The sequence below is a fragment of the Macaca thibetana genome, chromosome 3 (genome assembly GCF_024542745.1).
Source record: "Macaca thibetana thibetana isolate TM-01 chromosome 3, ASM2454274v1, whole genome shotgun sequence".
Lineage (NCBI taxonomy): Eukaryota > Metazoa > Chordata > Mammalia > Primates > Cercopithecidae > Macaca > Macaca thibetana.
Window position 1 is genome coordinate 141,007,911 of NC_065580.1, and position 23,664 is coordinate 141,031,574.

General features: G+C 50.4%; 2 protein-coding genes across 7 annotated transcripts in view; one reads left to right on the forward strand and one right to left on the reverse strand.

Annotated features, from left to right (window-relative positions):
• The first annotated feature begins 429 nt into the window (after positions 1 to 429).
• TRAPPC14 (trafficking protein particle complex subunit 14) lies at positions 430 to 4,754 on the forward strand. The gene is made up of 11 exons (XM_050784008.1): positions 430 to 1,079; positions 1,228 to 1,323; positions 1,405 to 1,534; positions 1,710 to 1,796; positions 1,951 to 2,071; positions 2,173 to 2,320; positions 2,449 to 2,531; positions 2,616 to 2,779; positions 3,330 to 3,484; positions 3,700 to 3,893; positions 3,991 to 4,754. Exons 1-11 carry the CDS (start codon positions 669 to 671, stop codon positions 4,142 to 4,144), a joined length of 1,743 nt encoding a protein of 580 aa, XP_050639965.1. The 5' UTR covers positions 430 to 668; the 3' UTR covers positions 4,145 to 4,754.
• Positions 4,755 to 4,975: 221 nt separating this feature from the next.
• Positions 4,976 to 23,664, reverse strand: part of LAMTOR4 (late endosomal/lysosomal adaptor, MAPK and MTOR activator 4) — a 41,824-nt gene continuing 23,135 nt past the window's right edge. For 2 of the 6 annotated variants that reach the window (XM_050784179.1, XM_050784178.1), the window contains exons 2-5: positions 9,802 to 9,857; positions 9,201 to 9,281; positions 5,662 to 5,779; positions 4,976 to 5,314 (exon numbers count right to left, since the gene is read on the reverse strand). In XM_050784179.1, the coding sequence (XP_050640136.1) occupies positions 5,217 to 5,314; positions 5,662 to 5,779; positions 9,201 to 9,281; positions 9,802 to 9,804 (300 nt within the window). In that variant the 5' untranslated portion in view covers positions 9,805 to 9,857 and the 3' untranslated portion in view covers positions 4,976 to 5,216. Of the gene's footprint in view, positions 5,315 to 5,661; positions 5,780 to 9,200; positions 9,282 to 9,723; positions 9,936 to 19,477; positions 19,488 to 23,664 lie in introns of those variants that run through there. The other 4 variants (XM_050784177.1, XM_050784176.1, XM_050784175.1 and 1 more) reach the window with 4 other exon arrangements.

Below are 23,664 nucleotides of genomic sequence, written 5' to 3' on the forward strand. Positions count from 1 at the left end.
ATTCATTTTTTGAGACAAGATCTCACTCTGTCATCCAGGCTGCACCAGTGTCCCAATCATAGCTCACTTCAGCCTCAAACTTCTGGGCTCAAAGGATCCTCCTGCCTAGGCCTTCTAAGTAGCTGGGAGTACAGGCGCGCGCCACCGCACCCGGACAATTTATTTAAAGTTTTTGCAGAGAGGAGGTCTTGCTATGTTGGCCAGGGAGGTCTTGAACTCCATGCCTCAAGCAATCCTCCCGCCTCGGCCTCCCACAGTGCTGGGATTACTGGCGTGAGCCAACACGCCTGGCCGACAGGGTTCTTACATTTCTTTTCCAAGACGCCTGGCCGAAGCCCCGGCCTGCATTCTCTCAGCCTCAGAGCAGCGGGACCCCGCCCCCTCCTCCACGGTCCGGGCACCCGCAGATTCCGGGGCCACGGCGGCCACGCCCCCTCCCTTCCGCTTCCGGTTTCTCTCCAGTCATTCGGCTCAGTACCCCGGTTCCGGCGCCGCCGGGTCTCGGTTCCGGATTTGTTGCCCGGGTGCCGGGACCGGGCCGGTCTCTCGGGCCGCCCCAGCCGCGCGCAGCAGCCCGAGGTGTCGGGACCCTCTGGACCTACCCTAGAGGGCCCCGCTGGGGGTCGGCCTCCGGTCCGGGCTCCCGGTCGCGCCGTCCTCGCCGCCCCATGGAGTCCCAGTGCGACTATTCGATGTACTTCCCGGCCGTGCCGCTGCCGCCGCGCGCGGAGCTGGCAGGGGACCCGGGCCGGTACCGGGCGCTGCCCCGGCGCAACCATCTGTACTTGGGGGAGACTGTCCGGTTTCTGCTGGTGTTGCGCTGCCGGGGCGGTGCGGGGTCCGGCGCCGGGGGCAGCCCGGGCTTGGGCTCCAGAGGAGCCTGGGCAGAACTGGCAACCGCCCTGGCCGCCCTGGCCTCGGTCAGCGCCGGAGGCGGGATGCCGGGTGGCGGCGGTGCCGGCGACCAGGATTCGGAGCCCCCAGGGGGAGGGGATCCTGGGGGTGGGGGTTTGTTCCGAGGCTGCAGCCCCCTTCTCACCCACGGCCCGGGCCCTGCTACCTCAGGGGGAGCGACCACGGTGAGGAGCTTTGGGGGACCCGGCACAGGGCGGAGGGGGTTTGCTGGGGGTGTGAAGCAGGAGGCAGATGACCTGCTGGTCTTAAAGGGAACGGCTGCAGGCTGCCTCTGACTTGCTCCTGACCTCTTCACCCCTTTCCCAACCCCAGCTGCCTGTGGAGGAACCGATTGTTTCCACAGATGAGGTCATCTTCCCACTCACCGTTTCACTGGATAGACTGCCCCCAGGGACACCTAAGGCCAAGGTAAGATGAGCAAGGAGTGGAGCTGTTGTCCTAATTAAGATACCTTTTCCGGGCTCAGCCATCTGTCTTTCCTCTTGACAGATTGTAGTGACTGTGTGGAAGCGGGAGGTTGAGGCACCAGAGGTCAGAGATCAAGGCTACCTGCGATTGCTGCAGACCCGATCTCCTGGGGAGACATTCCGGGGCGAGCAGAGCGCTTTCAAGGCCCAAGGTGGGCAGGACAACGAAGAGGCGAAGGGCTAGAGTCTCTCAGAATTGAGGGAGAGAGGGGAGGGGTCACACTGGAAAGTGGCTAATGGGCTCTGAGAAGAGGAAGGTGAGAATTCTGGGTTGGAGGTGAGGTCAGCCCCCAGACCATCACTTCTTGCCCCCAACCCCTCCCGCAGTGAGCACGCTGCTGACTCTGCTGCCCCCTCCGGTTCTGAGATGCCGGCAGTTCACTGTGGCTGGAAAACACTTGACCGTGCTCAAGGGTAAGCAGGTCTGCCAGCTCCAGCCTCGGGGAGCAGCAAGGGAACTGATTGGATGCAGTTCCTCTGGGCAGGCTGGTGGGGTCCGGTTTTTTCTGGGTAAAGGTGGGGCCTGAGGGGTCCAGCTATTCTGAGCCAAGCTGGTCCTCTCCCACAGTGCTGAACAGCTCCTCTCAGGAGGAAATCTCCATCTGGGATATCCGAATCCTCCCCAACTTCAACGCCAGTTATCTACCTGTCATGCCCGATGGCTCTGTGCTGCTGGTGGACAATGTCTGGTGAGGTCCTGGGAGGGGCGAGGCTGTGAAGTGGTGGGGATGGCTTCAGGGACTGAGCTCTGGCATGGGGAGACCATGCCTTGTTCTCTTTTCTGAGCTAGTCACCAGTCTGGGGAAGTCTCCATGGGCTCCTTCTGCCGCCTACCTGGGACCTCTGGCTGCTTCCCCTGCCCACTGAATGCCCTGGAGGAACACAACTTCCTGTTTCAGCTGCGAGGGGGTGAGCAGCCCCCTCCAGGGGCCAAGGAGGTGAGCACAAGGGGCTGGTGTGTTCAAAGAAAAGTGATAAGGCAGTGGGAGGGAAAGACCATGCAGCTGACTCAAGATGGGAGGGGCACTCTTAATACCTGCCCCAACCCCCTTTGTCCCTCCCGCAGGGCCTGGAAGTTCCCCTGATTGCTGTGGTTCAGTGGTCCACCCCAAAGCTGCCCTTCACTCAGAGCATCTACACCCACTACCGGTGAGTGTGGATCCCGGAGGAACTGTGGCATTCGCCTTTGTGGCTTAACACACACAGCCAGCATCCCTCTCTCACCACTCCTAGCCTGCCCAGTGTCCGCCTGGACCGCCCGTGTTTCGTGATGACCGCTTCTTGTGAGTCCCCTGTTCGGACCTACGAGCGATTCACTGTCACCTACACTTTGCTCAACAATCTCCAAGACTTCCTTGCTGTGAGGCTCGTGTGGACCCCAGAGCATGCACAGGCTGGTAGGTCAGCTGCCAGGTGGGGATCTGATCCCCAGGGAGGAGAAAAGAAAGGAAAAAGGAAGGCTGGACAGTGATAACAGCCAAACTTGGTGCCAGCCCCACCACAGGAGGTGACTTGTGGCAGGTGGCTTCCGCCCTGTACCTGGGTCATCTCCCCAGTGTCCTAGATGGAGAGTTTAGAGAGGCAGTGGGGCAGAGTGACTTTCAGGGCATAGACACTGGAGCTGCACTTGCTGGTGTGAACTCTACTTCTCTCTTTTACTAGCTGTGTGACCTTGAATAAGTTACTTAACCTCTCTGGGCCTCAGAGTCCTCACCTCTAAAATACAGCAACTCATATCTCATGGGGTTGTCATGCAGATACTGAGTTAATATACATGACATGCCTTGCACACAGTAAGTATTAGCCGTTGTTATCTACAACATGCACAAAAGATAACGTTTGCTCAGTTTACTCCACAGAGTGGCTTTGAGAATCAGATGTGCTGGCGAAGGCCCTGTGGGAATGAGGAACGCTGTAGTGTTTGCTGGTCCCTGTTTCTGCCCCCAGGAAAGCAGCTGTGTGAGGAGGAGCGCCGGGCCATGCAGGCTGCCCTGGACTCCATCGTCTGCCACACGCCTCTCAACAACCTCGGCTTTTCCCGGAAGGGCAGCGCTCTCACGTTCAGTGTGGCCTTCCAGGCTCTGAGGACGGGACTTTTCGAGGTGGGCTGGGGAGGGTCTGAGCTGAGTGCTGAGTGATGCAGAATGCTGGGGTGGATGGAGGCAGGACCCTTAGATTTTAGGGATGAAATAAAAAGCTGGGCAGAGGGAAGGTGGGATTTAGATTTGACATCAGTCTGTCACATGGGGAAGACCATTTGGAAGGAGGCCTGGGCCCTGGAAGCCGAGCTGGCATGCCGACCTGCGTCTCCCCCCAGCTAAGCCAGCACATGAAACTGAAGCTGCAGTTCACCGCCAGCGTGTCCCACCCTCCACCCGAGGCCCGGCCTCTCTCCCGCAAGAGCAGCCCCAGCAGCCCTGCTGTCCGGGACTTGGTGGAGAGGCATCAGGCTAGCCTGGGCCGCTCCCAGTCCTTCTCCCACCAGCAGCCTTCCCGAAGCCACCTCATGAGGTACAGAACCAGGGGGCGTGGCATGGGATGGGGTAGAGGCTGGGAGCAGGGAGGGTGCCGGGTCTGACCAGCGCCCACAGCCTCTGCCTTCCCCCAGGTCGGGCAGTGTGATGGAGCGCAGGGCCATCACGCCCCCTGTGGCCTCTCCTGTTGGCCGCCCCCTCTACCTGCCCCCGGACAAGGCTGTGTTGTCTCTGGACAAGATTGCCAAGCGCGAGTGCAAGGTCTTGGTGGTGGAACCCGTCAAGTAGCATCGTGCCAGCTCTGTTCCCTCTTACACTCCAGAGACCCAGTGCCCCCAGAGGGGATCCCTGCTCCCGGGCTGTGCCTCCCCTGGGATGCCTCCCAGACGGGGGTGAAGAGGCCTGGCAGAGCTGCCTGTCTGTGTCTGCTGATCAGAGACGGGGGAAAAGCTGTGAAGTGGGCGGGCATGGCTGGGACTAAGCCACCAGTATTCCCCGAGTTCCTGTGGGGGGGGCTGGCCCCACCCCTAGGCCAGGGCAAGGGTTTCCAGAGCTCCCTTGCCCCCCGCCCTTTACCCTGGTTCTAAGTTTACAAAGTATCTTCCTCATTCCCTTTGAGTTCTTTCCCACCTCTGACATTCCCTCCCTCCCTCCTGCAGGGCTGAGATTAGAGGGTGGTGATGGCTAAGGGCCCCTGACAGTGACCGTCCTGTCTCAGGGGTTGGGGACAGGGCCAGGCAGGTGGCCTCCTGCCCCTCATGTTTACGTTTGCAGCCTGAAGCACTTTAAGTTGTTGTGGTTTTTTTTTTTTTTTTTTTTTTTGGTCTGTTCCTGTAACTTATTCTCCAACTATTGCTTCCAACTGAAATAAGACTATTAAATGCCTGTTCAGGAGGGAGAAGGATGACTAGTTTGTGTACTGATGGGAAGAGCAGAAGTCGCCAGGGCTCAGAGTGACTCCCTTCCCCTCCAGCTTTTTCTATTTCCCAGTTTTATAGCACACAGAGGCACCCCTGCCACACCCAACTTGGGCTAAAGTGCATGACTTTCTCCCCAGAAGGTGGAAGACAGACATGGGGTGTAACCATTCCCACACTAAACACACATGTCCCTGGGCTAGAGAACATCAGGCTCATGTTTATTAGGGAGGGAGGGAGGGAGCACAAAGGGAGGTCTCCTTGCCCTTGTTCTCCTTAACACAGCTCACAGTCCCCAAGCTTCGGCCCATCCAGGTAGGGGTGGGAGGTGGTCGAGCAGAAGGCCCTAGTTCTAGCAGCAAGCCAAGACTGACGGCTGTGCCTGCCTCATCACAGAGGCCCAGGACCCAATCCACTTCTCCGACCCTCGCCCTCCGGCAGGCTCAGACATCAATGGGCTCCCGACCTCGGTTCTGCCGCTTCACCACAAACACCCTCTGTCCTGACACCGTCACCAGCAGCGTGTGTTCTCCAAAGACCACTGGAGGAGAGACACACCTTCCCCCGCCCCAGGAGAGGGAAGGGAGCACAGAGTTAGTGGGTGCAACAGACTCCATGGGGCGGGGACACACGCACATTGGCTGGGATCAAAGCCAAAGAAATTCTATCGTTCCAGGCTCAGAGATTTGAAGATGAGTGGCCTCTGCTACATCTCCTTTCTCTTGCCTTCTCATTCACAATTCTGATACAGGGGAGTCCCAAAGGGAGGAAAGTGGCCAGACCAGAGACCCCAGGAGGAGATGGTGGGAGGCTGGGAGGAAGAAGAGAAGCCTCTGGAAGCGGCCCTTCCTCCCAGTACTACCACCAAGGGCAGGGACAGGGGCTCACCAGACAGGCGCTTGAAGGGCACATTCATGCCGTGGTGCAGCCGGAAACCGCAGGCCGTGCTGACCAGCTCAGAGATGGCACTGGCTGCTTGCTCGTCATTCTCCAGGTCCCCAGATGACTGCATGCAGACGGAGGAGGGAGGGGGCGGGCATTACGGCACAGGCTCGGGACGGAATTCCAGGCACAGTCCCCTTGGCTCTCACACTTAGACCATCTCCCCCTTGGCTTGCCAGTACCCTTGGGTCACCCAGCTTTGGAAAAAACCTGAAATCTCCCCCATGATGTTGTCACCCTCCAGATGCCATCCTGTTTCCCGTAATACTGGACTTTCCCGGATGAGCAGCAGCTTATCCATCTCTCTTTATTTTTTTTTTTCTTTTTTTTTTTTGAGACAGAATCTCGTTCTGTCACCCACGCTGGAGTGCAGTGGTGCCATCTTGGCCTCTCGGGTTCAAGTGATTCTCCTGCCTTAGCCTCCCAAGTAGCTGAGATTACAGGTATATACCAGCATCACCACACCTGGCTAATTTTTTATATTTTTAGTAGAGACGAAGTTTTACCATATTAATCAGCTGGTCTCAAACTCTTGACCTCAAATGATCTGCCCACCTCAGCCTTCCAAAATGCTGGGATTACAGACGTAAGCCACCGTGCTTGGCCATCCATGTCTTTATTGACTATGCTTTTCTAACCCCGTGAAACTGGATTTCTCCCATGTCCCTGCCTATTTGATAAAACCACATTCTCCGAAGTGAATGCCTGCCCACCACTGACCTGTTAATGGCTCCATCTTTTTCTCAATCTTCACACTTGCTGCCCTGTTTGCACAATCTCCAACATAAACATTCCGTTTGTCCTTGAATCCCTCCCTCTGTTGACCCCTAGAGTAAGTGATGGGACAGTGGCTTAGGGTTCCTCTTTTCTGGTGACTGTCTCAACTTCCTCTTCCCTCTTCCTTGATATGGGCCTCCACTAGATTTAGTTCCTTTTGCTGAGCTAGCAATATATATTAACTGCTATTTTACATCAAACTCAATGTCTAAAGTTGGGCCATCAAATTTCACCTTATCCACCTCCTTTCCAGTCTACTTCCTTTTTTGATTTCTTGTTTGTTTGTGTTTTGAGACGGAGTCTCACTCTATCGCCCAGGCTGGAGTGCAGTGGTGCACTCTTGGCTCGCTGCAACCTCTGCCTCCTGGGTTCAAGCAATTCTCCTGCATCAACCTCCCAAGTAGCTGGGATTACAGGCATGTGCCTCCATGCCAGGCTAGTTTTTTGTATTTTCAGTAAAGATGGGGTTTCACCATGCTGGCTAGGCTGGTCTCAAACTCCTGACCTCAAGTGATCCACCCACCTCAGCCTCCCAAAGTGCTGGGATTATAGGTGTGAGCCACCACACAGGAACATGTTTCTTAAGGCATCATCACTCTTCCAGGCTTTAGAGTTCTAGCTAGAGAAGTATTTCTTTTATTACCTATTTCTAGTCATTAGCAAGATATACTGATTCCTCCTTTAAAATATCTTCTCCCAGCCAAGCACAGTAGCTCATACCTATAATCCCAGCACTTTGGGAGGCCAAGGCAGGAGGACTGATGGAGGCCAGGACTTCGAGACCAACCTGGGCAACATAGCAAGACCCCTGTCCCTATAAATTTTTTTTTTTTAATGGCTGGGCGTGGTGGTGCTTGCCTATAGTTCTAGTTACTTGGGATGCTGAGGTGGGAGGATCGCTTGGGCCCAGGAGTTCAAGACTGCAATGAGATGTGATCACACTACTGCACTTCAGCCTGAGTGACAGCAAGACTCTGTCCTAAAAAAAAAAAAAAAAAAAAAAAAAGGGCCGGGCGCGGTGGCTCATGCCTGTAATCCCAGCACTTTGGGAGGCTGAGGTGGGCAGATCACAAGGTCAGGAGTTCGAGACCAGCCTGGCCAACATGGCAAAACCCCATCTCTACTAAAAATACAAAAATTAGCCGGGTGTGGTGGCACACGCCTGTAATCCTAGCTACTCAGGAGGCTTAGGCGGGAGAATCGCTTGAACCTGGGAGGCGGAGGTTGCCCTGAGCTGAGATCATGCCACTGCACTCCAGCCTGGGCCACAGAGCGAGACTCTGTCTCAAAAAACAACAAAAACAAAAACAAAACTCTTCTCTCCTTGCTCCTTCTTACTGCCACTTGCCCAGTCTCATCTCTTTTTTTTTTTTTTTTTTTTTTGAGACGGAGTCTTGCTCTGTCACCCAGGCTGGAGTGCAGTGGTGCAATCTTGGCTAACTGCAACCTCCGCCTTCCTGGTTCACGCCATTCTCCCGCCTCAGCCTCCCGAGTAGCTGGCACCCACCACCACGCCTGGCCAATTTTGTTTTTGTATTTTTAACAGAGACAGGGTTTCACCGTGTTGGCCAGGATGGTCTAGATCTCCTGACCTCGTGATCCACTCGCCTTGGCCTCCCAAAATGCTGGGATTACTAAAGACATGAGCCACCTATGCCTGGCCCAGTCTAATCTCTTAATGATGCCTCCTTCTGCCCATCTTCACATCACTAACAACAATATTGCTCAACCACCTCACTGGGTCTTGTTTCTGTTTAAAAAACCTTTCAAGCTGTATTACCTCCAAGAAGAATAAGTTCAAGTGTGTTAACCTGGCCTTGAAGATCCTTCACAATCAGATCCTCCCTGACCATATCCTCCTCTTCCCTCAAATCTTCCCAAATCTTTTCAGCACAGACTTACCATCAGTTTAGAAAGGTCAGTGCCACACACCTGCAAATATGTCCACCTCCCCACTGTAAATACTCTCCTTTAAGCTGGGCTGAATTCCTACCTCCAGGGAAGTTAGTTACCTTGTCATAACATGTTGAATTTTTAATATCCTGGATTCCTTCAATAGTCTTTTACCACCTGTATTGTTTTCAACACTTAACCTTAAGCTTTGTCTCTAGCTAAATAAAAAACATCTAGAGACCTAACACTATACAGTACTATGGAACAAAATACAAATGACTCTTTAAGAAATATCAAATAAAGGCCAGGGATGTTGGCTCACGCCTGTAATCCCAGCACTTTGGGAGGCTGAGGCAGGTGGATCACCTGAGGTCAGGAGTTTGAGACCAGCCTGGCTAACACGGTGAAACCCCGTTTCTACTAAAAATACAAAAAATTAGCCGAGCGTGGTGGCACATGCCTGTAATCCCAGCTACTCTGGAGGCTGAGGCAGGACAATCGCTTGAACCCCGGAGGCGGAGGTTGCAGTGAGCCGAGATCGCACCACTGCACTCCAGCTTGGGCAACAAGAATGAAACTCAGTTTCAAAAAGTGTAAATAAATAAATAAATAAATAAATAAATCGCAACCGTTAGGAGACTAAGATTCCACAGACTGATTACTGAAAGTAATTGCAAAAACTGCAAATACTTTTGTACCAACCTAATAGATGCCAGACCGCAAACCAGGTAAAAGTCGAGAAAAGAAGGGCCAATATTAGAAGGGGTTACCGGGCTGTGTGCACTAAGGGACCCCCTCCCTTTCCCAGAACGCACCGCCAGCACTGCACCTTCACTCAGTACCAGGTAGCCGAGCTGGTCTGGGATTCGCTCCAGCCCCTGGGTCAGTGCAGAAGTCTAGTGGGTAAAGATGCAAGTAGTGAGAAGCATGCTAGAGGGATGGATGGCCCCTGATACCCTTCACCTACAAACCCAAGTCTCTTGATTGGCGATGGCCCCAGGTTTTCTCATTCCCCAGCCAGGTCCTTTCCCGGCTCCCTTCCCCCTACATGGTCCTCAATACTGATCTTCCCGAGCCTCCATCTGCCCCCACTCTCGGCCCCCGGGCTCCCCTGGCCTTCCACGCTCCACCTATGCTACTCCGAGGGGACTTCGCTGCCCCACTGGCCCCTGCCCCCAGACCCTCTCTCCACCTCCCCGCCCCTGACCTGCAGACTACCCGCAGCCCCAGAACACCCTCCCACAGACCCCTCCCCAGCATTCCCGTCGCCATCCCTCCCATCTCCATCCCGTCTTCCTCCCCGAGCGGATAGGAGGTGAGGGTGGAGCGCAGACCCACGAGGGGGAAACCACACAGATTGGGGAGCAGAGACGCGGAACCCCCGGCGGGTCCTCCCGCGCATGCGTCCTCACTCACCATCGCAGTCTTGGGTGCTGGTGGAGCTCCCTACCAGATAGGTAGCTTCCGGCTTCAGGCCCCGGTCACGTGCTCGCACCCGGCGCGCTCCTCCTTCTGCTTGCTTCCCTACCCTTTAGCCGCGCCTCTAGCATGAGGATTGGATCGTGGCCACGTCGTCAGACCCAACCAGCCAGTGCGAAGCGCTCCTTCCCGGAGGCGCACGTTGATTGGTGATATCCCCTCTTTAACACCCATCTCCCCGCCTCTCAGTCAGTGCCTGAGCGAGAGGAGGCGGGAGTGCTTCCGCGGAGGGGACGGTGTGGGAGGGCCAGGAGTGGGACAGGTTTGACCGTGTGGCTCCGCGCGCGCTTTCTAGAGTCTGGGTTCCGCCTGAACCAGGATGCCCGCCAGTGTGACCCCCCAAACGAATGCCTTCCCAGGTTTAAGACTGGACCCAAAAAACGTGATAATAAAAGGAAATAACGTGCAATGCATGTAAAAAGCTATTCAAGGCTGGGCGCCCAACCTTCAAATGCTACTTTTATGCCTACTCAAGACCGCTCTTTGTTGAAGACAAGAATTTGTTCCCTTGGCCGGGCGCGGTGGCTCACAACTGTAATCCCAGAACTTTAGGAGGCCGAGGCGGGCGGATCACGAGGTCAGAAGATGGAAACCATCCTGGCTAACACAGTGAAACCCTGTCCCTACTAAAAAATACAAAAAATTAGCTAGGCGTGGTGGCGGGCGCCTGTAGTTCCAGCTATTCGGGAGGCTGAGGCAGGAGAATGGCGTGAACCTGGGAGGTGGAGCTTGCAGTGAGTAGCGATGACGCCACTGCACTCCAGCCTGGGAGACAGCGAGACTACATCTCAAAAAAAAAAAAAAAAAAAAAAAAAAAAAAGAATTTGTTCCCAAAGTGGTTTTTTGTCTTCAGATTCAGTCTGGGACAATGTGATGGTGAATAGAATCCCCAGCTAGCCAATGCAGATACAATACTGAATATTCTCTGCAGGAAAAAATTAGAAACAGTACCTTGGAATGATACACACACACACACACACACACACATACATACATACATACATCACACAATGTAAACATTGGAAATTTTTGTTTTAAATAATTTCTAGACCTGTTGCCGTATTAATGTGGTGGAGGCAGTGTTAGTGAGTAATATGAAGAGTGATTCTAGAAGCCTGGGCAACATAGCAAGACCCCATCTCTAAAAATTTAAAAATTAACCAGGCATGATACCGCACATGTAGTCCCAGCTACCGGGGAGGCTGAGGTGGGAGAATTGCTTGAGCCCAGGAGTTTGAAGCTGCAGTGAGCCATGATCATGCTACTGCACTCCAGACTGGGTAAAAGAGCAAGATTGTCTCAAAAACGAACCAAAAAAATCTGAATATAGTAACAATTGTTGAAGTCTGGGTGTCTTTTAAGACTTGTTAGAAACAACAATCAAGGCTGGGCATGGTAGCTCACACCTGTAATCCCAGCAGTTTGGGAGACCAAGGCGGGTGGATCACCTGAGGTCAGGAGTTCAAGACCTGCCTGGCCAACATGGTGAAACCTCATCACTACAAAAAATACAAAAAAAAAAAATTAGGCAGGTGCAGTGGTACATGCCTGTAATCCCAGCTACTGGGGAGGCTGAGGCAGGAGAATCCTTGAACCCAGGAGGCGGAGGTTGCAATGAGCCAAGATTGTGCCATTGCACTCTGACCTGGGCAACAAGAATGAAACTCCGTCTCAAAAAAAAAAAAAGATTTTGATGTAATAAATTATGGTGGCAGTATTCTTTTGTTTGTTTGTTTGTTTTGTTTTTTGAGGCGGAGTTTCACTCTTGTTGCCCAGGCTGGAGTGCAATGGCACGATCTCGGCTCACCGCAACCTCCGCCTCCCAGGTTCAAGCAATTCTCCTGCCTCAGCCTCCCTAGTAGCTGGGATTATAGGCATGTGCCACCAGGCCCAGCTAATTTTCTATTTTTAGTAGAGACGGGGTTTCCCATGTTGGTCAGGCTGGTCTCGAACTCCCGACCTCAGGTGATCCACCCGCCTCGGCCTCCCAAAGTGCTGGGATTACAGGCGTGAGCCACTGTGCCCAGCCAGTGGCAGTATTCTTGATATTTAACCATCTTTATCGCTTCTCGGCCTTCTGGCTAAGATCAAGTGATATTTAACCATCTTTGTGTTTCTGGAATAAAATCTACTGGAACAAACTATACTACCCATTTGTTGTACTGCTTTATTTAGAATTTTAAAAATCCATTATGATAAATGAGATTGGGCTATAGTTTCTTTTTGGTATATTATTTATCTGCTTTTGGTAGATAGAGCAGGTTGCCAGAAAAAAATGAATCAGAGTTCCCTATCTTTTTTATCTATGATCTGCAAATCAAACTGGTTAGACCAACTCACACTCCTCTAGCAATGTGTCAGAGTTCCCGGTTATCTCCAGCTCCATTAACACTTGGTATTACGACACTTTTTTTTTTTTTTTTGAGACAGAGTCTCGTTCTGTTGCCCAGACTGGAGTGCAGTGGCGCAATCTCGGCTCACTGCAACCTCCGCCTCCCAGGTTCAAGCAATTCTTCTGCCTCAGCCTCCTGAGTAGCTGGGACTACAGGAGCGCACCACCACATCCAGCTAATTTTTATATTTTTAGTAGAGACAGGTTTCACCATGTTGGCTAGGATAGTCTCGATCTCTTGACCTCGTGATTTGCCCACGTCAGCCACCCAAAGTGTTGGGATTACAGGTATGAGCCACCACACCTAGCCAGTATTGCCACACTTTTAGATATGTGATGGCTTCTCATTGTGGTTTTTATTTGCATTTACCTAAATATTAATGAGGTTGATCACATTTTCAGACAGGTTTGTCTTTTGGGATATCATATTTTGTGAAGTATCAGTTCAACTTTTTTTTTTTTTTTTGAGATGGAGTCTCGCTATGTTGCTCAGGCTGTAGTGCAGTGGTGCACTCTCAGCTCACTGCAACCTCCGCCTCTCGGGTTCAAGCAATTCTCCTGCCTCAGCCTCCCAAGTAGCTGGGATTACAGGGGCATGTCGCCATCCCGGCTATTTTTTTTTGTATTTTTAGTAGAGATGGGGTTTCATCGTGTTAGCCAGGATGATCTTGATCTCCTGACCTCATGATCCGCCCGCCTCGGCCTCCCAAAGTGCTGGGATTACAGGCGTGAGCCACTGCACCCAGCCCTTTTTTTTTTTTTTTTTTTTTTTAAAGAAAGGATCTTGCTCCGTTGCACAGGCTTGAGTCCAGTGGTGTGATCATGGCTCACTGCAGCCTTGAACTCCCGGGCTGGAGCAATCCTCTCACCTTAGCCTCCTGAGAAGCTGGGACTACAGACGTGCACCACCCCACCTGGCTAATTTTTTGATTTCTTGTAGAAACAGGGTCTCTCCATGTTGCCCAGGTTGGTCTCGAACTCCTGGGCTCAAGTGATCCGCCTGCCTCGGCCTCCCAAAGTGTTGGGATTATAGGTGTGAGCTGCCATGTCCAGTGTGACAAATGGCTTTACCTTTTTGAATGCCATTATGGACACATAGATTTTTATTGATTTGATGTAGCTCAATCAGTACAATCATTGTTTTCTCTAATATTCAAATGTTCACAATTTTTGCTGAGTTGGCTTGTGTCCTTTTTGACGTAACTCTGGCATTAGAAAGCTTCTCAGACTTGGCTGGGCATGGTGGTTCACTCCTGTAATTCTAGCACTTTTGGAGGCCGAGGCAGGTGGATCACGAGGCCAGGAGTTCAAGACCAGCCTGGCAAGATGGAGAAACCCCCATCTCTACTAAAAATACAAAAAATTAGCCGGGTGTGGTTGTGGGCGCCTGTAATCCCAGCTACTTGGGAGGCTATGGCACAGAATTGCCTGAACCTGGGAGGCGGAGGTTTTAGTGAGCCGAGATCGTGCCACTGCACTCCAGCCTGGGCAACAGAGCGAGACTCCGTCTCAAAAAAAAAAAAAAAAAAGCTTCTCAGGCTCACTTTGTACCTATTTATGCCCCAAACTTGGAATTTGTTGATTCTCTGAGGATTTGTGAGGAATTGGAAATGCATATCTGGGGATTGTGAGTGCCCATTTTTATGGGATAACATAGTTTCTAGGCCACTCTGCAGGCAGAAGCTGTAGATAGATAAAAGATGGAGGCCGGGTGCGGTGGCTCACACCTGTAATCCAGCATTTTGGGAGGCCAAAGCGGGCAGATCGCTTTGGCTCAGGAGTTTGAGACCAGCCTGGCCAACGTGGCCAAACCCTGTCTCTAATAAAAATTCAAAACATCGCTGCATGTGGAGGCAGGCACCTGTAATCCCAGCTACTCAGGAGGCTGAGGCAGGAGAATAACTTGAACCTGGGAGACGGAGGTTGCAGTAAGCCAGGATTGCACCACTGAACTCCAGCCCGGACGACAGAGCAAGACTCAGTCTCAAAAAAAAAGAAAGCAATTATAAAACTACGGAATGAAGTTAAAGATAACTTTAGGTCCGGGCACGGTGGCTCACGCCTGTAATCCCAGCACTTTGGAAGACCGAGGTAGGCGGATCATGAGGTCAGGCGTTCCAGACCAGCCTGGTCAACATGTTGAAACCCCATCTCTACTGAAAAGACAAAAATTAGCCGGGCGTGGTGGCATGTGCCTGTAATCCCAGGTACTCAGGAGGCTTAGGAGAATCACTTGAATCTGGGAGGCAGAGGTTGCAGTGAATGGAGATCATGACACTGCACTCCAGCCTGGGCAGCAGAACGTGACTCCTTCTCAATCAATCAATCAATCAATCAATCAATAAAAAGATAACTTTATTGGTGACTAGGGTTGTGTCAAAAGAATTCAAAAGCCAACTTGAAGAGGCTTCCACTGGACAAAAAAGAAAAAACAATATTTTGAAATCAATCAGTACAATAACTGCAGTGAATTGAAACATAACAAACATGCCTAAATCCACGAATTTATTTTTAAATTTTTGTTTGTTATTGTTTGTTATAGAGATGAGGTCTCGCTATGTTGCCCAGGCTGGTCTTGAACTTCTGGTCTCAAGTGATCTGTCTGCCTCAACCTTGCACAGTGCTGGAATTTCAAGTGTGACCTGCACTGCCCGGCCACTGAGATCTTAAAATTAGACTTTTATTTCCTTGAACATAGTAAGCGTTACAATCTGTGTCTGATAATTCCAACATCTGGAGCCCTTGTGTGTCTGTGTGTGTATGTGTGTGTACATGTTTCTGTAGTCTGTTGTTTCTATTGTTCTGGCTGCCCTGCTTTATTACATGCCTTGTGATATTTGATTGTTTTCTGGACATTTTATTTGAAAAAATACTTTTATGTATACTGTAAGACCTAAGGCACTATTATCTTACTCTAAACAGTTTCCGCTATTAGATATCTAAGGTACTTAACAGTTCAGACACATGGTTTGAAGTTCTGTGGCCACACGGAAAAATTCCTGGGAGTACAGTCCACCCCAACAAACAGAGTAAAATTCTTCAGTTTTCAACCCAGTATAGCAACTGTTACATAGCGTCTTCCATTTGGTGAATGGTAAGCTCCAACTCCCATTGCTCTAATGCATGAAGCCACCAAAAATACATCTCTGCCTTTCAGTGAATGCCCATGGATTAGAGTCTTGACAAACAGCAGAAGATGCTTCTCTAAAGTTTACCTTCCCAGTTGCTGAAGGACTTTCACCCATGTTCACTCTATCTCTCTCTTTCTTTTTTTTTTTTTTTTTTGACACAGCGTCTCACCTTGTTACCCAGGCTAGAATGCAGTGTCACAATCTCAGCTCAGTGCAGCCTTGACCTTCCGGGTTCAAGAGATCCTCCTGCCTCAGCCCCCCAAGTAGCTGGGACTACAGGTGCATGCCACCACACCTGGCTGGTTTTTTGTTTGTTTGTTTGTTTGTTTGTTTGTTTTTTAAAGATGGGGTCTCACTATGTTACCCAGGCTGGTGTGAAACTCCTGGGCTCAAGTGATCTTCCCACCTCGGCCTCCCACCTGCTGGGATCATAGGCATGAGCCACTGCACCCAGCCCACTCTACTCTTGAGAATGACAAAAGCCAAGCTTTATGTCTCTGCTGTCTTTACTCACAAATATCCCTGGTTTAGAATCAACCCTAAGCCATCTATTTGAGCTCCAATCCTCTTCCCAGTTCTCTCCTGATAATTCTTCAGTGTCATACAAGGTCTTTGATGCTTTTTTTTTTTTTTTTTTTTTTTTTTTTTTTTTTTTTTTTTTTTTGAGACGGAGTCTCGCTCTGTCGCCCAGGCTGGAGTGCAGTGGCCAGATCTCAGCTCACTGCAAGCTCCGCCTCCCGGGTTCCCGCCATTCTCCTGCCTCAGCCTCCCGAGTAGCTGGGACCACAGGCGCCGCCACCTCGCCCGGCTAATTTTTTGTGTTTTTAGTAGAGACGGGGTTTCGCCGTGTTAGCCAGGATGGTCTCGATCTCCTGACCTTGTGATCCGCCCGTCTCGGCCTCCCAAAGTGCTGGGATTACAGGCTTGAGCCACCGCGCCCGGCCTGATGCTTTTTAAATATTTTTATTTTATTTTATTTTTTGAGACGGAGTCTTGCTCTGTCACCCAGGCTGGAGTGCAGTGGCACAATCTTGGCTCACTGCAACCTCCACCTCCTGAGTTCAAGCAATTCTCCTACCTCAGCCTCCCAAGTAGCTGGGATTACATGTGTGTGCCAGCACACCTGGATAATTTTTGTATTTTTAGTAGAGATGGGGTTTTGCCATGTTGGCCAGGCTGGTCTTGAACTCCTGACCTCAGGTGATCCACCCACCTTGGCCTCCCAAAGTGCTGGGATTACAGGTGTGATCCAACATGCCCAGCCATAAATATTTTTATTTTAAATCTTTTTTCAGTTGTCTTTATTGGGGGTAGTCAGGCCAAAAGCCACAGTTCATTTGAAGATTATTGGGTTTTTTTTTCCCACTTTAAAGTCAACAGCATAGACCAACCACGCCTTCCTTTATTGGGAAATCTTATCTCCTCTTGGCTTTCATAATGTCACTTCCTTCAATGCACACATGAGCAACTTGAAAATGAGGTCCACACGGGATCTATTTTGCTGGTGAGGGTGGTATTAGAGGCACCTGGCCCTCAATAGTGGTGGTAGTTTGCAAGGCTAGACTCCTGACACAGAAAGGCATGCATCCTTGGTGCAGTGTGAATGACAGCAGGAGTCTCTCCTACCCCACTGAGTAGGGCTGCAGCAATGGAGGTCTGAGCATGATTTTAGGGCATAGTTCCTGGAAGATCAGCATTCAGGTTTTCATCTCCAGTCTCCTAATACTTGTATGGGCTGCCCAGGATACTTTTATTAATTCCCTTTATCTGTAATCAGCCAGAATTAGCTTCAATTTCTTGAGAGGAAAAGCAATGACTAATCAGAGTGTGTGACTGTGCTGCCCTGGTAACTGGCAGCTTCAGTTTTATATGGTGACTGTCATGATTAGAAGTGACCTATGGGCTAGGCTCGGTGGCTCACGCCTGTAATCTCACCACTTTGGGAAGCCAAGGTGGGTGTATCACCTGAGGTAGGGAGTTTGAGACCAGCCTGACCAATATAGAGAAACCCCGTCTCTACTAAAAATACAAAATTAGCCAGGCGTGGTGGCACATGCCTGTAATCCCAGCTACTTGGGAGGCTGAGGCAGGAGAATCTCTTGAACCCGGGAGATGGAGGTTGCGGTGAGCCAAGATTGCGCCATCGGCCGGGCGCGGTGGCTCAAGCCTGTAATCCCAGCACTTTGGGAGGCCGAGACGGGCGGATCACGAGGCCAGGAGATCGAGAGACGATCCCGGCTAACACGGTGAAACCCCGTCTCTACTAAAAAAATACAAAAAAACTAGCCGGGCGAGGTGGCGGGCGCCTGTAGTCCCAGCTACTCGGGAGGCTGAGGCAGGAGAACGGCGTAAACCCGGGAGGCGGAGCTTGCAGTGAGCTGAGATCCGGCCACTGCACTCCAGCCTGGGTGACAGAGCAAGACTCCGTCTCAAAAAAAAAAAAAAAAAAAAAAAAAAAAAAAAAAAAAAAAAAAGATTGCGCCATTGTATTCTAGCCTGGGCAACAAGAGCAAAACTCTGTCTCAAAAACAAACAAACAAAAAAAAGTGAGCCTGTGAGGCCTGGGCAAAGTGGCTCATGCCTATAATCCCAGCACTTTGGGAGGTCAAGGCAGGCATATCACCTGAGGTCAGGAGTTTGAGACCAGCCTGGCCAACATAGAGAAACCCCATCTCTACTAAAAATACAAAAATTAGTTGGATGTGGTGGCACATGCCTATAATCCCAGCTAGTCGGGAGGCTGAGGCAGGAGAATTGTTTGAATCCGGGAGGTGGAGGTTACAGTGAGCTGAGATCGCGCCATTGCCACTGAACAATTCAATTCTCCCGAAGCATCTCAGCTGAAGCTCAGGCTTTTTTTTTTTTTTTTTTTTTGAGACAGAGTCTCGCTCTGTCCCCCGGCTGGAGTGCAGTGGCGCGATCTCGGCTCACTGCAAGCTCCGCCTCCCGGGTTTCTGCCATTCTCCTGCCTCAGCCTCCCAAGTAGCTGGGACTACAGGCACCCGCCACCGCGCCCGGCTAATTTTTTTTGTATTTTTTGTAGAGACGGGGTTTCACCGTGGTCTCGATCTCCTGACCTTGTGATCCGCCCGCCTCGGCCTCCCAAAGTGCTGGGATTACAGGCGTGAGCCACCGCGCCCGGCCACTCAGGCTTTATTTTGTAAAAAGGTTTGTGGCCGGGCGCGGTGGCTCACGCCTGTAATCCCAGCACTTTGGGAGGCCGAGGCGGGGGGATCATGAGGTCAGGAGATCGAGACCATCCTGGCTAACACAGTAAAACCCCGTCTCTACTAAAAATACAGAAAATTGTCCAGGCATGGTGGCAGGTGCCTGTGATCCCAGCTACTCGGGAGGCTGAGGCAGGAGAATGGCGTGAATCTGGGAGACGGAGCTTGCAGTGAGCCGGGATCGTGTGACTGCACTCCAGCCTGGGTGACGCGCCAGACTGTCTCAAAAAAAAAAAAAAAAAAAAAAAGGTTTGTATGTTTTGGAAGATTGATTTCCTGGCAGATGGGACGACTAACGTGCTTCAGGAAGGTGTAGGTGTCTAGAGACACAAAGTTACTTCCTGGACTAGTAGCAGGGCTTCAGGTGAAGTTTTTTTTGGTGTGTGTGTATTCAGCTCCCAGTCTTGTTTGATCACTCAATGAACAGGTAGCTGAATGTGACCACGGCTTATGATGGAACCTACTGACCTGGAAAGAAACCAGCATGCTGAACCACTACCTTACAAATCCTTGAGCACAACCTTCCTCCCTCAGTTTCTGCAACAATGACCCTACTTTACCCTCAGGGTCTCTATCATCTCAAGTTTTCTCCAAAGAACTCTACTTTTGTCTTTGTACCTTGTATTAATATTTTAGTTAACAGGAGTTTTTCCTCCAGACAAATTTGTATCTTACCTTACAGGGAAATGAAACATTTTACTTTTGTCGCTACAAAAAAATATATAAATAAATGTGTTTTTTTTTAAAAAAAAGAAGTGGGCCGGGGGCGGTGGCTCATGCCTGTAATCGCAGCACTTTGGGAGGCCGAGGCAGGCGGATCACGAGGTCAGGAGATCAAAACCATCCTGGCTAACACGGTAAAACCCCGTCCCTACTAAAAACTACAAAAAATTAGCTGGGAGTGGTGGTAGGCGCCTGTAGTCCCAGCTACTCCGGAGGCTGAGGCAGGAGAATGTCGTGAACCCGGGAGGCGGAGCTTGCAGTGGGCCGAGATTGCGCCACTGCACTCCAGCTCGGGCGACAGAGGGAGACTCCGTCTCAAAAAGAATAAAATAAAGTAATAATTAAATAACAAATTTTAAAAAGCAAGAAAACATCTTATAACCTTTAGTGCTGGCCTTGCTGCTAGAAAACTTAAGTCTAAACATATTGTTCTGGCCAGGCACAGTGGCTCACCTGTAATCTCGGCACTTTGGGAGGCCGAGGCGGGTGGATCACGTGAGGGCGGGAGTTCCAGACCAGCCTGACCAACATGGTGAAACTCCATCTCTACTAAAAATACAAAATTTAGCCAGGTGTGGTGGCATGCGCCGGTAGTCCCAGCTATTTGTGAGGGCGAGGCAGGAGAATCACTTGAATTCAGGAGGCGGAGGTTGCAGTGAGCCAAGATGGCACCACTGCACTTCGGCCTGGGCAACAGAGGGAGACTCATCCTAAAAAAACAAAAAAAAATAAAAAACATATTGCTAACATGAAGCAACTTTTTAATTTCTTAATTTTTTTATTTTTTTGAGATAGGGTCTTGCTCTGTTGCCTAGGCTGGAGTGCAGTGGTGTAATCATAGCTTACTGCAGCCTCCAACTCCTGGATTCAAGTGATCCTCCCACCTCAGCCTCCTGAGTAGCTGGGAGTACAGGTGTGCACCCCCATGCCCAGCTAATTTTTCTATTTTTTGTAGTGATAAGGTCTCACTTTGCTGCCAGGCTGGCCTCAAACTCCTGCGCTCAAACCATCAAGCTCAATATATCATCCATCCCTGCATAATTCCTTCATATACTTAGGTACTGACTTCAAGTCCAGTTTCTCTCTAGAAGGCAGACAAACACAACCCTCTCCCCAGGGCATTGCTTTCTTCTACAGATATCCAGTAGAAAAGGCTTTCTGGGCCAGGCGTGGTGGATCACGCCTGTAATCCCAGCACTTTGGGAGGCCGAAGCCGGCGGATCACTTGAGGTCAGGAGTTTGTGACCAGCCTGGCCAACATGGTGAAACCCCATCTCTACTAAAAACGCAAAAATTAGCTGGGTGTGGTGGCGTGTGCCTATAATCCCAGCTACTTAGGAGGCTGAGGCAGGTGAATCTCTTGAACCCGGGCGGCGGAGGTTACATCATGCCACTACACTCCAGTCTGGGTGACAGAATGAGACTCCGTCTCAAACAAACAACAACAAAATTGCTTTCTGGTGGGTGCGTGGGAGGAGGAGGTGATTATTTTTTTTCTGGGGTTCTGGACCATAAAGTTCCACAGTCATTAGGTTCCTCTTGCCAGCAGACTTATTCCTTCTTTGCGCTTGCATTCCCGGACTCTAAATTGATTCTACTAAGAAGTGTGGTTCTCTCCTTCCTAAGGCAGCTGCCTTTCTTCCCACTGAACTTCCTTCTGGGTGCTTGACCGGCCACATCTTCCACACGTTTTCAGATGCTGTACTTTGGCAGTAGATAAAACATCGCCAGGACACTACCCTGTAAGTTTTTATGAAAAGAGGACACAAGGCTTTGGGGACTTACAGAGGGAGGAGAGAAAGAACAAGGGTTGAGGAGTATCCTGCAATGGGGGGAGGGGATTTAAGTTTCAGAAAGAAAATGTGGGCAGGGGAAAGAGACACAGGGACAGACTCAGGTTTAGGAAGCAGTGTATTTCTTCTATTTGTCAAGCAATCAGTATGGATTAAAATCATGATCTCGGACCGGGCGCAGTGGCTCATGCCTGTAATCCCAGCGCTTTGGGAGGCTCAGGTGGGTGGATCACCTGAGGTCAGGTGTTCGAGACCAGCCTGGCCAACACGGTGAAACTCCTTCTGTACTAAACATACAAAAATAAGCTGGGCATGGTGGTGGGCACCTGTAATCCCAGATACTCGGGAGGCTGAGGCAGAAGAATTGCTTAAACCCGGACAACGGAGGTTGCAGTGGGCTGAGATCTCACCACACCACTGCACTCCCACCTGGGAAACAGAGCTAGACTCTGTCTTAAAATATATATATATATAATTTTAAAAAATAAAAATACAAAAATTAGCCAGGCATGGTGGCATGCACCTGTAGTCCCAGTTACTCTGGAGGCTGAGGCAGGAGAATCATTTGAGGCAGAGGTTGTAGTGACCCCAGATGGCGCCACTGCACCCTAGCCTGGGCTACAGAGACAGACTTTGTCTCAGAAAAAAAAAAAAGAAGGCTGGACGCGGTAGCTCACGCCTGTAGTCCCAGCACTTTCCAAGGCGGGCGGATCACGAGGTCAGGAGATCGAGACCATCCTGGCTGACACGGTGAAACCCCGTCTCTACTAAAAATACAGAAAAATTAGCCGGGCATGGTGGTGGGCGCCTGTAGTCCCAGCTACTTGGGAGGCTGAGCCAGGAGAATAGCGTGAACCCAGGAGGCGGAGCTTGCAGTGAGTGGAGATCGCGCCACTGCACTCCAGCCTGGGCAACAGAGTGAGACTCCACCTCAAAAAAAAAAAAAAAAAAAAAAAAGACAATGAAAATTCAGAGTTAGAAAAAAAGCACTCATGCTGAGCATGGCAGCTCACGTCTGTAATCCCAGTACCCTGGGAGAGACTCTGTCTCTACAAAAAATCAAAAAATTAGCTGGGCATGGTGGCAAGTGCCTGTGGTCCCAGCTACTTGGGAGTCTGAGGTGGGAGGATAGCTTGCGTCTGGGAGGTTGAGGCTGCAGCGAGCTATGATCACCCCCACTGTACTCCAGCCTGGGTGACGGAGCGAGATCCTGTCTCCAAAAAAAAAAAAAAAAAAAAAAAAAGTAAAAGGAAGAAAGAAAAGGATCAACTGAGTGGTAGGATGTCTGGAATTTCTAAGGGATGATTGTCTGAATTCCTGGGTCTTCCCTTAGCCCCGAAAACTAAATGCTGAGAAGGACAAAAACTCCCAATTAAAGGTGGGGCTGCAGGGAGAGAAAGTAGAGAGTAGACAGCAGTTGCTTCTCTTTTCTTTTTTTTTTTTTTTTTTTTTTTTTTTTTTTTTTTGAGACAGAGTCTCATTCTGTTGCCCAGGCTGGAGTGCAGTGGCACAATCTCGGCTCACTGCAACCTCCGCCTCCCGGGTTCAAGCGATTCTTCGGCCTCAGCCTCCCGAGTAGCTGGGATTACAGGCGCGTGCACCACCATGCCCAGCTAATTTTTGTATTTTTAGTAGAGACAGGGTTTCACCATGTTGGCCAGGCTGGTCTCTAGTTGCAGGAAAACAAGCTCAGGGCTTCCACTGATTCTACAACACTGACAAGTTGTAGAATTATTTCATTATGTATTACAAACACTGCTGAACACAGCTTCTAATTATTTAATCATGCAACTGGAAACTTCAAAAACTGCCATTATTGATATACATCTCCGACATTGATGGTTTCTCACAGACCCTTGGATTTTAAAAATTTTCTACCTAGGGTCTTGAGCACAGGTCCGATGTCTAATAAACAACTCTAGGCTTCCACAGACCTATTGCTCAGACAGTTCAAGTGGCATAAGACGGTGGTTGTGGTATCAGCCATTGCAATTTGGGTGAGTATTTCTCTTTCTGCTTATCTCTCTCCACCCTTAAAGCTTGAAGTAGTTCCTCTAATCTGGGACAAGGAGGCTGAGAAAAGCTCTCCATTTCTTCATTCTATTTCCTGCTATTAATCCAGGAGCAGAAGTGTCAGAGTGGAACAAGTTCTTAGAAAGAGAATGAGGGCCGGGTGCAGTGGCTTATGCCTGTAATCCCAGCACTTTGGGAAGCCGAGGCAGGATGATCACTTGAGCCCAAAAGTTCGAGACCAGCCTGAGCAACATAGGGAGACCCTGTCTCTACAAAAAATACAAAAATTAGCTGGATCTGATGGCAGGCACCTGTAGTCCTGGCTATTTGGGAGGCTGAGGTGTAAGATTCGCTTGAGCCCAGGAGGTAGAGGCTGCAATGAGCTGAGGCAGCACCACTATACTTCAGCCTAAGTGATAGAACAAGACCCTGTCTCAAACAAACAGAAAAAAAAAAAGAGAGAAAAGGAAGAAAGGAAAGAAGAAAAAAGAAAGAAAGAATGAGAAAGAAAGAAAGAAAGA

Coding starts and splice junctions, on each gene's coding strand:
- TRAPPC14 (XM_050784008.1), top strand. CDS start 669: ATGGAGTCCCAGTGCGACTATTCGATGTACTTCCCGGCCGTGCCGCTG. Junction 1,535..1,709: donor GAGCGCTTTCAAGGCCCAAG/GTGGGCAGGACA, acceptor CCCCTCCCGCAG/TGAGCACGCTGCTGACTCTG. Junction 2,321..2,448: donor CCCCTCCAGGGGCCAAGGAG/GTGAGCACAAGG, acceptor TCCCTCCCGCAG/GGCCTGGAAGTTCCCCTGAT.